This window comes from Musa acuminata, unplaced genomic scaffold, assembly GCF_036884655.1.
Source record: "Musa acuminata AAA Group cultivar baxijiao unplaced genomic scaffold, Cavendish_Baxijiao_AAA HiC_scaffold_205, whole genome shotgun sequence".
NCBI lineage: Eukaryota > Viridiplantae > Streptophyta > Magnoliopsida > Zingiberales > Musaceae > Musa > Musa acuminata.
Window position 1 is genome coordinate 5,071 of NW_027020475.1, and position 16,395 is coordinate 21,465.

General features: G+C 39.9%; 2 protein-coding genes across 2 annotated transcripts; one reads left to right on the plus strand and one right to left on the minus strand.

Moving 5' to 3' along the window:
• Positions 1-10,050: 10,050 nt before the first annotated feature.
• LOC135656935 (CBL-interacting protein kinase 4-like) lies at positions 10,051-11,564 on the plus strand. The gene has a single exon (XM_065175894.1). The coding sequence runs from the start codon at positions 10,162-10,164 to the stop codon at positions 11,458-11,460; it is 1,299 nt and encodes a 432-aa protein (XP_065031966.1). The 5' UTR covers positions 10,051-10,161; the 3' UTR covers positions 11,461-11,564.
• A 2,967-nt stretch (positions 11,565-14,531) lies between these two features.
• On the minus strand, positions 14,532-15,612 carry LOC135656937 (PRA1 family protein F2-like). The gene has a single exon (XM_065175895.1). The coding sequence runs from the start codon at positions 15,566-15,568 to the stop codon at positions 14,945-14,947; it is 624 nt and encodes a 207-aa protein (XP_065031967.1). The 5' UTR covers positions 15,569-15,612; the 3' UTR covers positions 14,532-14,944.
• Positions 15,613-16,395: the final 783 nt, after the last annotated feature.

Sequence of the window (16,395 nt, forward strand, 5' to 3'; positions counted from 1 at the left end):
GACGAGGTTGAATATTTTCCTTCTGTCATATCCTTATTATATTATTACGAATTCGTTCAATAATTGGACGGATTTAATGCTTATAACAATGATACTCTCTTTTCCTACGCTAAATCGGAGTATTCTACTCCTAAGCTACTTATATACGGCTCAGCCTCTGCCATCCGAGCGAGTAATAATGGCGCGTGTGTAATCGGCGTCGGCCTGGTAGAAATTTCCTTCAGTCAACACAGCACGACACATCTTCCCGTTCGACATACCTTAAGTTCGATTGGGAAAGAAGAACGGGGACCACGTGGGACCCACCATGAAAAAAAAAGTTGGCGGACTCGAGGAAATTTTTTAGTTGATTGGGCACGATTTAATGCTGCGTACGACCGACACGCTACGTTCTTACGCGCGAGGGCGGCGTATTGTTTCTCCCGCCGCCCACTTGAACGGACAAGCGAGTGCCATCTGGACGAGTAATATTTGCGCGTGAACGATCGAGGTGCGACGGCTGGGGGTTTCCCTTAAATGAACCCCGGGACCCGCTTAATCTACCCTTCTCGCAACCCACCCTTTGCAGCGCAGATAGAACAGGTAGGGAATCGGGTATCGCATAACATGGTAAGAGAAGCATTTTATTATTTAACAATTTCTTGCAATTAGAGACACACTTACCACGTGAAAGAACTGTCGCTTTGGTGAGCTGTACAGAAGAGTTGGTAAGAATTATTAGGGTTTAATAATACGAAAAAACAAAATTCATGGAAACTTATTGTGATTCTGATGGCCACACTGTTGAGAGTCACAAACTCATCGACTCCTTGGATTCTCCGTCGCATCATGGTTTAGTAGACACAGAAATGTTCTTACTAATTTACACTTGTGTGATCTTGATTAGTGTTTTGACAAAAAGCTACGATGTAGAAGAAATTAGATGGTCATATTGGATCTTGTGAGAAGCATCTTTAATAGGAAGAAAATTATGATGATTTAGTATTCTACTTCTCGAGATCCAATCGAACCAAAAGTTATAGAGTGAGAGACATGTACTTTCAACTCTCACTTTCCGAAGATTTGACTTGCATTCCCGAGATCCAATGAGAATAAGTCAAACGATGTGGAAAGACTGTAGAACTTGCACTTGAATCCTAAGATTTCAAGTCAGTCATTTGTCTAAGAAAAGTATTATGTCGATCTTTCACCACAAGTATGACAACATTGATTATGTCGATCTAAATAGACACAACTTACATAACGTTACAATCGAATGATATAAATATTTCATGTGGAGTCCATAGACACCAAACATTGTCCTTTTAAATTACACAGCATCATGTTGTATCACATGATTTATATTCTGGAAATTTACCTGGGTGTCAGAATCATATGAGGCAGGCAGGCCTCATGATTGATCTGAGTGATGCTACAAATAATTGTACAAAGAGATCATTAAACTTTGTTAGTTGTTAAAGATAGATATATTATAAAAAGGAAATAATTCATTTGTCATTAAAACTTTGGTATAATATATGCATCCCTCCAAACACTAATATTGCTCTTCAAATAATATTAATTCAAAATAATTAGTTTAATCACTTCTAGCTATTGTTTAAATGTGCTCATTCAATTAAATATTATATTATCAAGACTAATCTAAATATTGATTTAAAGATTGTTATTATTTAATTTTTGCATATTTTGCAAGGCGATAAAAGTATTTTGTTCATCGTTCACAACTAATTTATTTTTATATATAGATATTTATTGAGCTATATGAGATCATAATTAGATTGATCCTTTGCAAACTAAATTATTTCTCGACTTAAATAATTCTAACTTTTATAACTCCATCTCAAGCTGTCAATCATATGCACTTATTCTCAAAGTTGTTCATGAGTCACTTGCTTTTTAATTAATCATGTGATAGTAAAAGACAATAAATAATTTAATAATAATAATAATAATAATAATAATATTATTATTATTATTATTGTTGGGACATGTGAGTAGATTTTGCTGTGGACTTTGGCACAATGCACTAGAAAAAATGATTCCTCGCGTGTACCCAAACAGCAGTGTTGACCTATTCCTTTAGTTTATGCATTGGTACTCCTAAAATTCAAATTTACTTTGAGCAATCACTCAAACTTATAGTTAAATGTATCCATCTCCTTGTTTAATATTGAGCTCAGTCAAAGTTGCACATGGAGGAGGCATGCACTGTAAGATTAGTGTGCCTCATCACCATCAAGTTTTGGTCACTGTGAATCGACTTAAGAGGTTGAGTTGTCTAATCTTATGTAGGTTAATTTGATTATTGCTAGGCTTATAAGTAGATCAAATAGCATGTCTCCCAATTGCCCAATCATTATTGTTGTTGATAAACTATTGTGACAATAAATCAATTTAATAGAAACATATGTAAATATAAGTCATAGATAATTATAATAGATATGTTACATCATATGTAATAATTAATAGTATTATACTCATTTGGTGAGATGTATGTCTCACCAAATGAGTATAATATATATATATATAGGCTGGGCTTGAACCCGGCTCATTCCGGCTCGTGCCAATGTGCGGCTGGCATCCGAGCTGGGCCGAAATGAACCCGCCCTGGTTCACTGAGCCCGCAATCGGTCGGGCTCGACCGCGCAGGGCGTTGTCATGAACCCATCTACCCGAACCGTCGGACACAAATAGAATCTCAATGTTTCTCATAATTTCTCAGATCATCAACATTTATTGAAATGAAAAAAAGCAACAAGAAAAAGTAAAAGAAACCCTTCCACCTCACTGGCAGAAATATGAGGAATATGAACAAAGCTTAAGACACTAAAGTATAAAGGTGCTGTAAGCATAAAATCTATAATAGGTTATATTAAATATGAAAATAATCTTTTATATCATGATTTAAATCAAATAACATTAGATCTGATTTTACGATATATATCTTTTGATGTGATCTAAAAAAGAAATTTTAGTATGATGTACAAAAATACCGTTTTTACATCCAAGATCGCTGTCAATCTATAAAGAGAACTAAATCTTTCTCTTCTTTTCTTATCTTTTCACAAGACCACTTAGGTCGAGAGAGATACGTAACATTGATCTTTTAGTCTAAGGATCCTATCTATTTATAGACGAGAGTAGAGGATCTAATATAAATTATCACGAGAGTTCCTCGTATCAAGGGCATCCCCTAAGGAATCATACTTTAAATAAATTTTTTTTATTGATCAATATCTATTATTAAAATATAATTAATTTAATTATATATCTTATTTGATTATAAATTGTCACAAAATCTAACCGTTGCAAGAGCTATTAATAATTACTCGAGTTCATTAGCTTTTTGTTGAGTACACTCTTAGGTTGGATATCATGCAATTGATAGCTGATGACTGCATGCCGGTGGGGTTGAGAAGTATAATTGTTAGCTTTTGGTGAGTAGTAGTGGTAAGAGTCTTCGTTGGTTGAGATGTTTGTGTTTCATGCAGTATCAGAGGTTTACATTCAGCCTGTTACGTGCAGCCTAATAAATGCAGAACTGTTGTCTTCATCGTCGATCATAGATCAACTTCCCAAGAAGATTCTTCAGTCATTAATCAATTTAAAGTCCTATAAATCAATTTAATTATCCCTATCATGACACTGCATGAACAGGTGTGCACGACTGGTGCCTGTGGATCGCGTTGCATGGGAGACAGCAAGTTAAACGATGCATGCAGGTGGGGTTTCCCTGTGTGATCACTGAGTCTCCGCAACGAAGCAAGAAGAACATCGCCCCTCTTTATCGAGACTTGATTGCAGAATTGGGATTGCTTTCATATATACGTTCAAAGAGATCTTTATTGATCACACAATAATTGTCTGCCGCTTTATTCCAAATTCTCCATCAACCCATGGAACACTTGTTTGCTTACCAGCATTGTCTCTAATCTTAGATGATTGAGAAACCTCCTCCTCTCATCAAGAATTTGATGCTCCAACTATGACAATGGGCTTATTATCTCGTAATATATTAGCTTAAGTTAAAAAAGAAGAAAGGAAGAAAGCATTGGACTACTGCGAGAGACAGTGCATGCCAACTTCAGTTATTCTTCACTTCAAATAATTAAGAGGTTTACGAGTTCAATCTCCTATAAACAGATGGTTTTCTAGTTTTTTCTCTTTAATTCATCATGCTTACACGGGATGTTGAGACGTAAGAAGCATGAGATCCAAGAGGCAGCTATACAAAATCCATGGAACTGATAGAGATGCAGTTGAATTCTCACAACAGTAATAGCAGCAATGATGAAAAGTTAGGGTTGGAAATTTGCCAACTTTCCAAAAATTCACATTTTATTTTTGATAGTGAACATATTTCTCTAGTTTTCAATTTTCAGAGAGTTACTATAGGAAACATATTCCTCACTTGTTACATAGACATGTCCATGTTGCTATTAGAAGAATCTTGGCTGAAATCTTTTGTATGATGTGATAGATGTTTTGATCCTTGGGTGGAGTAAGGGCCAAAGTTCTAAATATGGAGTCATACGCAACAGTAGAAATATCTACTGGTCCAATCATGTCTGTCTCGATCATGACGAGGGCCACATACCGAATGAAAGGAAGCTGCACCGGCCAGCGTTGGCCCCAATTTTTTGGTAGTGTGAGATTGCATGCAGATAAAACAAGATAGTATAGTTAAAAACAATTATTATTGTGCTGCAAGAAATTGTATTGCATGCAGACAAAACAATTATTGTGCTGCGAGAAATGAGATAGATTCAAGCTGAAGGGACAAACACAGGAAAATGGCTCGGTCACTGTCGAGGATTGCTCTTGCAATATGATGGATTTTAGTTTGATTGGACTTGGATTATTTCAAGAGACATTCTTGGATATGTCTCATTTGAAAGCTGTCCTTCCACTGTTGGCAGTGGCTAGGTGAGAGGGAGGAGGAGAGAGAACAGTCAGAGGAGGGGAAGAAGAAGAGATATGCTCGGGTTGCCTTGGATCAGAGATTTGGAGGAGGAGAAAAGAGAGGATTAAAAGGGACATGGGGAGGAGATGGAAGGAAGGTTGGGGTCTGAGAGGAAGAGGAAAAAATGGATTATAGGATTGGGAGTGGGAGAGAGATTTACTCATGATTATGATGATTGTTAAGCTATGCTTCAGAACTTGTCATTTCAGTTTGATGAGTTTATTGATGCCTCCAAATAAGTATAGACACATCATCTCCTTTTTAGCAGCTTGCAGATATATGAATATGAAAGGAGAATCCAATATTCGATTGTCTTTTATATATCCAAATCATGAAACGCATATATGCTATCATATAAATAAGCATTAATAGAGAATCCTGTCCTTGAAGTAGTAGTACACAGCTTAGAACAGCTTGGACAATGCAACTACTACATATGGAGTCATGCATTACAATTACAAGCATGCGTTATATGGTAATCACAACTTATCATGTCATTGTCTTTCTTAGAGGAATGAAATCACCATGTCCTTTTCATTGTCTTCCACCCAAGTGATCTGATCATTTGTAGAAGATGGGCCAGTCTTGGATAGATATTTTACTTCCACCAGTTTCAGTTTCAGTTTCAGGTAGACTTCTTATTCCCTGTTGCAGGCCAAATATAATGCTCTGTCTTTTTGTTTTCTTGGATATGTGATCGAGGATCATGATAAAGATAAATATAGAATGACAATCTTATATTGTCATTACGTATTTGTCTTTATCATGATCGTTTATCAATCTGAAAGGGACAAATATACACTTTGAAAATATATCCTGCACTTATTTTTGGTAGCATTCAGTACTTCTGTTCACAAAATTCTGATATTTCTGATGAAGCCTTACAAAGCTAAGCTTGAAGATAGTTTTTGCCCCCAAAGAGCATCCATCAGCTTGTCCTAAGAGTTCTACAGGGAAATCATATTTAAATTTGATAAGATTATAATGGAAGTGAAATCCTTCATGTAATTCTCTGATTTAGTTGAGTCTACTATTATTAACTTGAGCTTAAGCATCAATTATTTAGATTGTCAGAAGAATTTATTTGAGTTTTTGTTTAAAAGAGTTATATTAGCTAAAAAGCAGCTATGTCAAATTCTTGGTAGTTGATCATCATCATCACCATCACCTCCACCAAGATTTGGACTACCACAAAAGGCCAAGAATCTAGTGGTGGTTGGCAAGATGACTTTCATAATTAGTTGAGTCTTCCAGATTTGCACAGTATTCAATCATAATGCTTCACTGTCCAGTACAGTAAACTATGATTACAAGCAACCTCAATCTCAGATGTGGAGAATATAGTAATGAATCATTGAAAATAATACTACTAATTATGATTTGTTTAGATCTATGAAAGTTGACCAGATTATAGAATTGGAAGGAAATCTAATCCTCTCCTGCTAGTGGCTCTATTCAGATCTAAATTCACTGTTTCATATCTTTCATGTGGTCCACCAATATGCATCACTAGTTACTCTTTCTTAGCAAGTGGACAACCACAGCAATTGTAGGAGGGGTCTACCTGTGTGACCTCAACCTCCACCGTTTGCATAAACTACATATATGAATGGGTCCGTAAGCATTATTGTACATACATTTAGATGTTATGAATCCACCACTTTGTCTTCTTGCAGAAATAAGATGGAACCTTCTCTTCAGCTTTGGCCAGAGTTCACAGGGGCTCTTTGAAGCTGATTCATGCACTTGCTTCTGTGACATATGAATTAAGAAACAATTTCCATTTATCTTCAGCTTATAAGCATTTGTCAGTTGTGGGAAGAGTATCTTTTCACTGGGTGGAACTCCACCTGGTGTTCTTCCTACCTATCAATCTATGCAACATGCAAATATCTTAATTGGAAGTGCACATATACAACAATCTCTGGTGAGAAAACAGCTGGAGTTCACTGGTTCATTTGCTGAAACTGGTCTACCATGTTTCATAACATAAGATGCATCATATGATTCTCCATAGCTTGTCAAAATTGGAAAAAGGCACCAGTGCATGGTTGATGATTGGTGGAACCACCATCATTACAAGTTCTATTTGTTGGAGAGTGAGTGTAGTTTTGTGCTGCTATAAAAATCTTTGCATCATAAAACATTTCTATGCACCACCATATGATACAAAGAATCTCTTGGCATTTTGTTGAGCATTGGCCATTCAAAAGGACAAAGAACAGAGAAGACACAAATGAGACATCCTACTAACTCAACTGAATAAACTGTCTTAATGTATTAGATACCATCTTCAAATACTCAATGTTGACCCCAAAAAATACAACTCCTACATATGGGGGGAGAGAGAGAGAGAGTTGCTGGAGGAAAAAATCAAGTTGATTGTGTCACAGACAGAATACAATTAACTCAGTGTGAGAGTTGAAGTGTTTTAGGTATGGAAAACAATCGTATGCTTAGTATTATCATGCAAATTCTGATATCTTGTAGCTAAGTGGAAGTATGACCATAGCAACCAAAGCCACAAAGAGCAGCTTCTTTCCACACCCACTTTGTTGTCATATAGGCAGTCAGCTGCTTCCATATTTAACAAAAAAATAGATGAATAATGTCATATATTTGTGGAGATTACAGATGGGATAATGTTGAGAACATGATTTGTCTACATTTAAACATATTTGACAATGTGAGCCTAAGAGATATTTCCATATCACAAAAAGGCAAGAACATGGTCAATGTTCAGACTAATGAGATCTTTATGCTTTTAATGCTAGTCAAATCATGTTTTCTCTATCATGTATTTATTTAGTGATTAAATAGGTTTTTCTCTCACACAATTAGTTCATGAATCATGAAATTACAACTTTGCATGAGTACTTAGAACATGTGACCAGAACTACACAATTCTTTTTATAAATAGGAGAGGATCTTTTTATAAATAGAAGAGGGAACATGTTAATGTATCGAAGTATTTTTTATTTTTTTAATAAAACTTTTTTACTTCTTCAATAAAATTTCTTCAATAATTGTTCTTATCTTCTATTCTTTTCATCATGGTATCAGAACAGTGAAAAAAGTGAAGTTTCGCTCTTATCTTTGGCCAACGACCAACGTCGTTGAAAGAAGTGAAGCTTTGCCCTTATCTTCGGTTAGCGATCAACGCCGCTGCAACCACATTCTTAAGAGGCTCCACGGTCAATCTTCATCTTTCTCACCGCGGTAGCCTTCGCTGATCTGCCAACAGTCGATGGACTTAAGGAGAACGAAGGACAGACTTAAGGAGAACGAAGGGAACGCCTGTGCCCTCATAGCAATAGCAATCACAACAATAACAGTGATCTGCTTTTGTCCTACTCACGAAGTCTCTCGTTTGTAAATCATTCTTTGCATCGATCCAAGATTAATAATGTATTGAAGTATTTTTTATTTATTTAATAAAGCTTCTTCACTTCTTCAATAAAGCTTATTCAATAATTGTTCATATCTTCTATTCTTTTCATCAAGCTTATTTAATAATTGTTCATATCTTCTATTCTTTTCATCAAGCTTATTTAATAATTATTTTTATCTTCTATTCCTTTTATCAGTATCTACTAAGAGACACAAAGAAATCACACAGCAACTCACTATCACCAGTACATGTCCCATAGGACCAACATGCCATCATGTTCCCTAGACTAAGTTGGGACCTTGTCCTTTCCTCACTATCATTCAATGTAAGTTAGACCATTATTAATATCAATCAGACAGAGTGAGAGATTCTTCAAGGCATGTGTGTGGATGGCTGATACACTGAGATGCCACTCCCACCACACCTTACAAGGAGTTGGACAGTCAATTCCATCCTTTTATGATGTAAGATGATGGAATTGGTCCAATTCTCCTTCTTGTGATCATTACCCACTTAACAAGAATCAACCACACCCCAATGGAAAGGACATGCTAACAAATCAAAACCATGTAGCTTCCTCATAAGTGCCATAATCTTGGGAGTCAGCTGGAGAGCATCCATCAAGCAAAGTGCATCTCCTGCAGAAACATTATATATGATTGAATCTATAATGCAAATACAGATGAATCTTTCAAATATTATAACTCATTCAGATCAAAATCGATCAAACCTGACTCCATAATAATCTTTACAAGAAAGCATAAGTACATGAAATAATTGATGCCTTTTGCTACTGATATCTGTCAGGACTCGAAAGCTCAAAAAATTATTTATGTGGTTGTTGTCAATGCAAAATCTAAAAGAAATAAATATGCATAGTCTTATCTTTATATAAGAACTTATTTTTTAGACTTAAACTTTGATCTTCCAAATCTAATTTTAATATCTCTCTCTCTTTTTTTTTCTTTTTTTTTTTTGTATAAGGTAAGTGACGAAGGTGATCGAATTCAAGATTTTATGAGTTAAGTTAGCTAATGAATTAGGTTTCCTCGTCAGTGATGTGCCGTCAAGCTGTGCTTACCATTAATAAGCTCTAAAAAACCCATGGGAAGGTGGAAGACTCCATAACCTGCAAGATTGCATCATCTCCAAGAATCTTCCCTCTCATTTCATGCCCAGGTTTTGTTGCAGGTTTGTGTCAAATACCTACAGGGAGAGCGTCACGGATTCAATAATCACTTGCCCGGAAGCTTCGCATGAGACAGTTTTCTCATGCCATCTTTGTTCTCGTCTTCCTCCTTCCTACTCTACCGTAGCTTTCCTTCTTCTCCTCGTCTCCGTTCCTTTTCTTCTCATACTTCCTCTACTCCCTCTTCCGTATCGGGTGAAGACTTCCATATTATTACGTAATATCAACGTAAAATTCCATACTTTTTATGTCAATCCTTTTATATTTTCCCATCAAAGCTGGTCAAGAAACGTCTAATATGATTAATTAGCGCAGAGAGAGAGAGAGAGAGAGAGAGATGTTGGAATTATGTATATGATATCACGTAAACCACCTTTCTTTTTCTACGTGTGTGATTTGAGGCCATATCAGATCGTCGGGGCGGCTGAGATGAATCTAAAATATGCTACAAAGCTAAACGGTAACGGAGGAAAAGGTTGCGACAGTGCCTTGGTTGATACATATATACAACCTGTACTTAATTCTTCCCACCCCCCAACGGGGGCAGACAGGAGAGGAAACAGAGCGCGAGACTGCCGGTCTCTGAGCTGTGGTGTCTCTTGTTCTCGTTCTCCTTCCATGGACCACCACCGCCCAGCACCCAATCCCAACTCCGCCAAGCGCCACTCCGAGGTCCTCCTCGGAAGGTACGAGCTGGGCCGCCTCCTCGGCCGCGGCACCTTCGCTAAGGTCTACCTGGCGCGCTCCCTCTCAGACGGTGGCGCCGTGGCCGTCAAGGTCCTCGACAAGCCCGAGCTGGTCGACTCCGGGTTGTCCCGCAGCTTCCTCACCGAGGTGGCCGCCATGCGCCGCCTCTCCCACCCCAACATCCTCAAGCTCTACGAGGTCATGGCCACCCGGTCCAAGATCTACCTCATCGTGGAGCACGCCCCCGGAGGTGACCTGCTCGCCCGCGTCGCCCGCCGAGGCCGCCTCCCCGAGTCCGTCGCCCGCCGCTACTTCCAGCAGCTCGTCTCCGCCCTGCACTACTGCCACGCCCGCGGCGTCGCCCACCGCGACGTCAAGCCCCAGAACCTCCTCCTCGACCGCGACGGCAACCTCAAGGTGTCCGACTTCGGCCTGGCCGCGCTGCCCGAGCAGCTCCGCGACGGTCGCCTCCACACCGCCTGTGGCACGCCGGCGTACACCGCCCCTGAGGTTATCCGCCGGAAGGGCTACGACGGCGCCAAGGCCGACGCCTGGTCCTGCGGCGTCATCCTCTTCGTCCTCCTCGCTGGCTCCCTGCCCTTCGACGACGCCAACCTTGCCCTCATGTACCGGAAGATCCACAAGCGCGAGTATGAGCTGCCGCCGTGGGTCTCCCCGTCGGCGCGTCGGCTGCTGCTCCGGCTGCTGGACCCCAACCCCGAGACCAGGATCACCATCGGCGCATTGATGGAGCACCCGTGGCTGAAGCGGTCCTTGAGCCTGGACTCGCAGCTCAGTAGCATGGCGCACCTTCCTCCGACCACAAGAAACGATCTCACTCCCATCCTGAACGCGTTCGAGCTCATATCCCTGTCGTCGGGTTTGAACCTCTCGGGGCTGTTCGACGACGGCGATAAGAAGAAGAAGAAGAAGGAGAAGAGGTTCACTTCGACGCAGTCCGTCGAGAAGATCATGGAGAGGATCGACGCGACCGGAGAGAAACTGGGCTACATGGTGGAGACAAGAAAGGGATCAGCAGTGGCGAGGTGGGGGTCGATCTTGTCGGTCGAGGTATTGGAGGTGGCCTCGCCGCTTCTGCTAGTGGAGCTAAAACTCGAAGACAGCGGCGATAGTGGCAGCAGCGAAGGTGAAGACTTTTGCTGGGAGGAGTTGAAGGCAGAGCTGGGAGACATAGTGTTTGCATGGTATGACGGTGGGGGGGATTCATGAGCCTCCTCAGCTTGTCTGTAATAATAATCTTCTTCTTCGTAAGTTCCAGGATCCATGGAGGAGGAGACCCTTGAAACAGTGGTCTCTGTTCTCTGTTTCCTTTCTTTACGGTCTCATCTGCTGGTGTGTTGCTCGCTCTGTGTGTGGTTTGGGTATCTCTTCGGTCATCAGATTCTGGTCTGATGTTGAGGGGATGGAGGATGTATATCAGGTTAAGCACTCGTCCAAGCTTAGCATTCAGAGAAGCCTTAACGCAAATAGGCAGACCGAAGGGAAGTGGTTGGGCACCCTCACTACATTTCTTGTGCTTCATGTTGTGAGATCGTACAGATGCTGCTGTAACTCTGTTCTTGTTAGATTCTGAGCACTTCCCCATTTCAAGGTAAGACTGCAGAGCGAGTGTACGGGAGACTTGTCGGAATTGGCTTCCCGATGACGAAGGATGGCAATTTGTTCTACCTTGTGGAGATCTAAAATCTACCACGAAGCCCTCAACTCATGTAACATCTTCTTGGTCTATTTCCAGGAAAGGGATTCAAATCTTTCCGAGATGATGGGGACTGGAAACTGCTCAAGGTGGATGTACCGCAGCCATTATTGAGCATGTAGGCGAAAGCGACCATGCACGCACTAGACCAGCCACAAACTCCTCTTCCATGTAAAGCTCTCAGGACTTCACAGTCAACACAAACGTATCAGACACATGCTTGGGTGGACTGCTCGCATGAACCTGTGGTCCTCAACAAAGGCACCGAATTTGATTGACGCAGTGATGAGTCATGGACAGAAGAATGCGTGGATTTCAGGTAACGCTCACCGGCAAGCGAAGCGTTGAACCGATGCAGGCCGCTGAATTTTGTGGTGCCTGCCGGCTTCTGCTTGCGATCGAGACACGTCCGGGGATCCCCTGAGCGGTATCCGATGCTGCCTACTCTTCTCCTCTCCATTCTTGGGGTGGAGTCGGAGAAGGGGTATTCTTATTTTGCAGATGCGTATTAGGACCTGTAATTATTTTTGAATTATCAAGGAAAATAAATTACTTCAAGAAACGTATGACAAAAGAATTGAAGGAAATACAATCTTCCCAGAGTTTATCATTGAAATTTATGTCAAAAGGTATGCAAGAGGTTCTATGGCTCCAATTCTAGGCATTGAAATCTCAAAAGAAATAAACTTCTTAGGATGCCACCACTGTTCTTGAATCTGCAAAAAGGGCTGAAATAAAATTCACTACAGGTAGGACAAAGAAACAGTGTTGTAAAACTTAAGTAGAGATATATAGATTTCAAAAAGGAAAATATAAAATAAGGGCGAGCAACTTCAACACAAAAATGTGAAAACCATGTCTTCTCAAAGACTTGCACATATTGTTTTACTGCTCCATGCAGATAGCCTCCTTTTAGATCAAGCTGTTAGTGGCAGTGAGCAACATGGATCATCAAAACTCTATAAAATTTATTGTGTGATAAGATTTAAAGGCAATAATTGAACTAGTTCTGTTTTACATATCAATCAAATCTAGTATTGTTGATCCCCAAGGCTTTTCTGTTAACATGCAGAACAAGCACAGGTACCTCTATGAAGATGGCAATTTGCTTTCGGAGAATCGAGTGTATTGATGATAAACATCATCATGATAAAATTACAGAAATTCTTTTCAAAATATGGATGTGCTACGTACATCCATAAGAAACTAATCCATGCGATGCAAGTAATTTCATGCCATATGCACAAACAAAAATAATATCAAACAGGCATCAGAAACCAGACCTTGATGAAAGTCTAGAAATTTAGGTTAATACTTTTGTAGCTATTACTATTTGAGTAATGTAAAAGAGTTAAAAGTAGAGCTGCTCTGGATAAGAAAGTATTTGAATAAACATTGTCAAACATAACAACCAAGGAATCTCTTTGTGATCTTGAGCTAGGCTTAAATCATATCATCTGTATCTGTCTGCTTTGTGCTTTGTTTCATTTTGTACATTTTGTATCATCCATATGGTTATAATTATCTCAAAGCAATATTCTGTAGAGCTCTTGCTATATCATTCTTTAAAAAAGGAAACAGAGATCAACAAAAGCATGGAAAGCATGAAATGTACTTTGGAAACAGGACAGAAGGTTGTCACCACTCAGGGTTGCTAGAGTGATTAAGCCAAAGGCCAATTCATGTATTTTATCTTACCGTCACAAAGTCGATTCACAAAGACCATTTTCATCTAAAAAATGTTTTCCACCCAGTCTTCTGCTCATCATAATTTTATGCTCTCACTTGCAGAATAAAACCTTATCTATTTTCCTCCCAAATGAAACTCAAAACAATCATTTATAATCCACAGTGAGTTTCTTGCAGACATAATTTTCCACCCAGAAGAAACAGATTTAATAATCAGATGATGAGAAGCAAGCACTGTAGTGGTAACAGAGGATGCCTTTCTGCAGCATTTATTGGCAATTCTCTTACATTTTTAATGACACTTCATGCATCATTGTTGAAGATTATGCGGTGTCCACAAGGTCATGACCGTAGAAGGACTAATATGCAAGATTATGTGGCGTGCACAAGGTCTTGACTGTAGAAGGAGTAACATGCCATGACATATCTTCCGACTCGTTCAAAGATAGTCTTTAACTATTCGAGCTCTTTTACTATACCCCAATACTAAGTCTCATGTACCAAATATTATGTCCCGGCCTAATGAGCCAATTAGATCACTAACTTCGTTTGACCTAAGTCACTAATCAAAATGTTTAAGTTAAAATTAATGGAAGTATACTCATCAAACTCTTATAAATCAATCTTAGTCTTACATGCTTCTGATATAGGACTAATACATATAGATTATTGTAAGATTAGACACCACGTAATCGTTAAGCAGTCACGGCTCTGACATATGCATAAATTCCAAAAAGCGCATTGCAATCTCCAAATATCTGAACCTCTTCGATGGATCCTAACAAATTAGTAGCCAGAAACAAAGATCAACCGATTACCGAAAAATGATGAGAACTAAATGAGATGTAGAAGAACAATGGCTCGTTCAGACTATCCATGTCAAACACAGCATTCATAGAAAATCACAAATAAGGTCCATACATAACCACTGAAAAGGAAATGAACAAGAAACATAATACAAAGATTGGCTCACCTTCAAACTCGACCTTTCTTCAATGAAGATTCATTCCCACGGTTCACAAGTTCAATAGTTTATTTTCTCTAGTTAAGCATTTACAAGGATTTCTACTACACTATCAGATCAGACAATATGAATCAAGAACTTGACTTGAAGAAAAAAAAAAGTGCTAAGAGATCTCGATACCAGAAAGGTGAAGATGCAGGGCATAGTCAATATGATCCAATTTAGCAATAAGATCATGCATTCTCGGATGAATCCGTCACAACCTTGCATCAATAAATGCTTCCTGGGAATTTCATCTCAGCATAATAGAGGACAAATCCGTCTCCGATGGGGAGTGAGTAGGATCACGCCCGGCCATAAGCCTCCCCCATTGAGGAGCCGGCAAACGAAATCAAGCCTTCATCAGCCGCCTCCTGTTCATCGAGAAATTGGTCATCCGTGATGCGGAATGCCGCGTGAAGCCCGATGAGCACAGCAGCAATGATAAGCGAGACCAGTACATTCAATCCGACATGGGTGAACACCAGAGCAACCACGGTGATCAGGGAGAGAGCAGCCAGCACGAGGCGGTCGTCGAGGGTGCGGCCGACGAGCACGACCGGCTCGTCGCGGAAGAAGTAGAGGAAGAACCAGGCGACGAAGACGGCGAGGAAGACGATCATCGATATGGGGTGCCAGAGGAGGCTGCAGAAGAGGACGACGAGGGCGGCGAGGGCGTAGTTGACGCGGAAGTAGGCGAGGTTGCGGCGGACGCGGGCCATGGCGTCGCGGTAACCGTAGGGACGGGAGAAGGCGGAGGGGTCGGCCAGCTCGCGCCACGGCCGCCGGGTGGCCACCAGGGCCCTACCGCGCTCCTTGGCGCGGGAGAACATCTCGACGGTTCGGGAGGCGGGTGCTCCGGGGGCCCGCGCGGGCGCTGCGGTGGGAATGGCACCGTACCCCGCCACAGAACGAGAAGCGGAGGACATCGATCGCGGGGGCGTGGTCGATGATCTCAATGGCGGAGTGGGAGGAGGAAACCCTAACGCTAGATCTGAAATGGAGGACCTGTTTGAACAGCGAAACCGTTTGCTGTAATGACTGATGGAATGGGAAAGTTGTGATCTTGCGGATGCCTTTTTATAGTTGCCAAGACATTTAAATATTTACTATTATAACGCATTAATAATAAACTTGGAGATTCTTGACCTCCATGCAACATTAAATAATAATATATATCATATAATATAGTATAATATCGCAACAAAGACAGCGGCTTGACTTTATTTCCCAAAATAACACCCTAATTTTATTTTCTTTTCCTTCAAACTTTTTAAACTTTTCAATTTATTTGATTCTGATTTTTGACTTCGAAAAATCAGAATCGATGAAATCGAAATCGACAATTCAAAAAAAAAAAAGGTCTATGCAGATAAATTAAGGTTCTTATTTTTTATCAAACTATTTTCACATTAAATTCCTTTTTATATAAAAATTATGATATATCAACTTAATCTTATATTAAAAATTAATAAAAATATAAATTGATTTATAAGGATCGGATGAGTATATTACTATAACTTGAGTTTAGATTTTTTTTATTTTTTAAAAATAATAAAATTAATATAGCGTGCATCAAAATATGCTATTTTCACATTAATTTACTATTTTTTTTCTTGCAAATTATTGGCATCTTTGGGGTTAACCGAAAAATATAGCGTGCACTGGGGATTCTCTTGACATTTTAGTCTTTAAAGGGGGTTAAATAGAAAAAAAGCATGGTAAAGTTTCATGCGTCCCCCTCTAACTTCCATTA

Excerpts from the sequence above, each read along its gene's own strand:
- LOC135656935 (XM_065175894.1), top strand. The coding sequence starts at position 10,162 with ATGGACCACCACCGCCCAGCACCCAATCCCAACTCCGCCAAGCGCCAC.
- LOC135656937 (XM_065175895.1), bottom strand. The coding sequence starts at position 15,568 with ATGTCCTCCGCTTCTCGTTCTGTGGCGGGGTACGGTGCCATTCCCACC.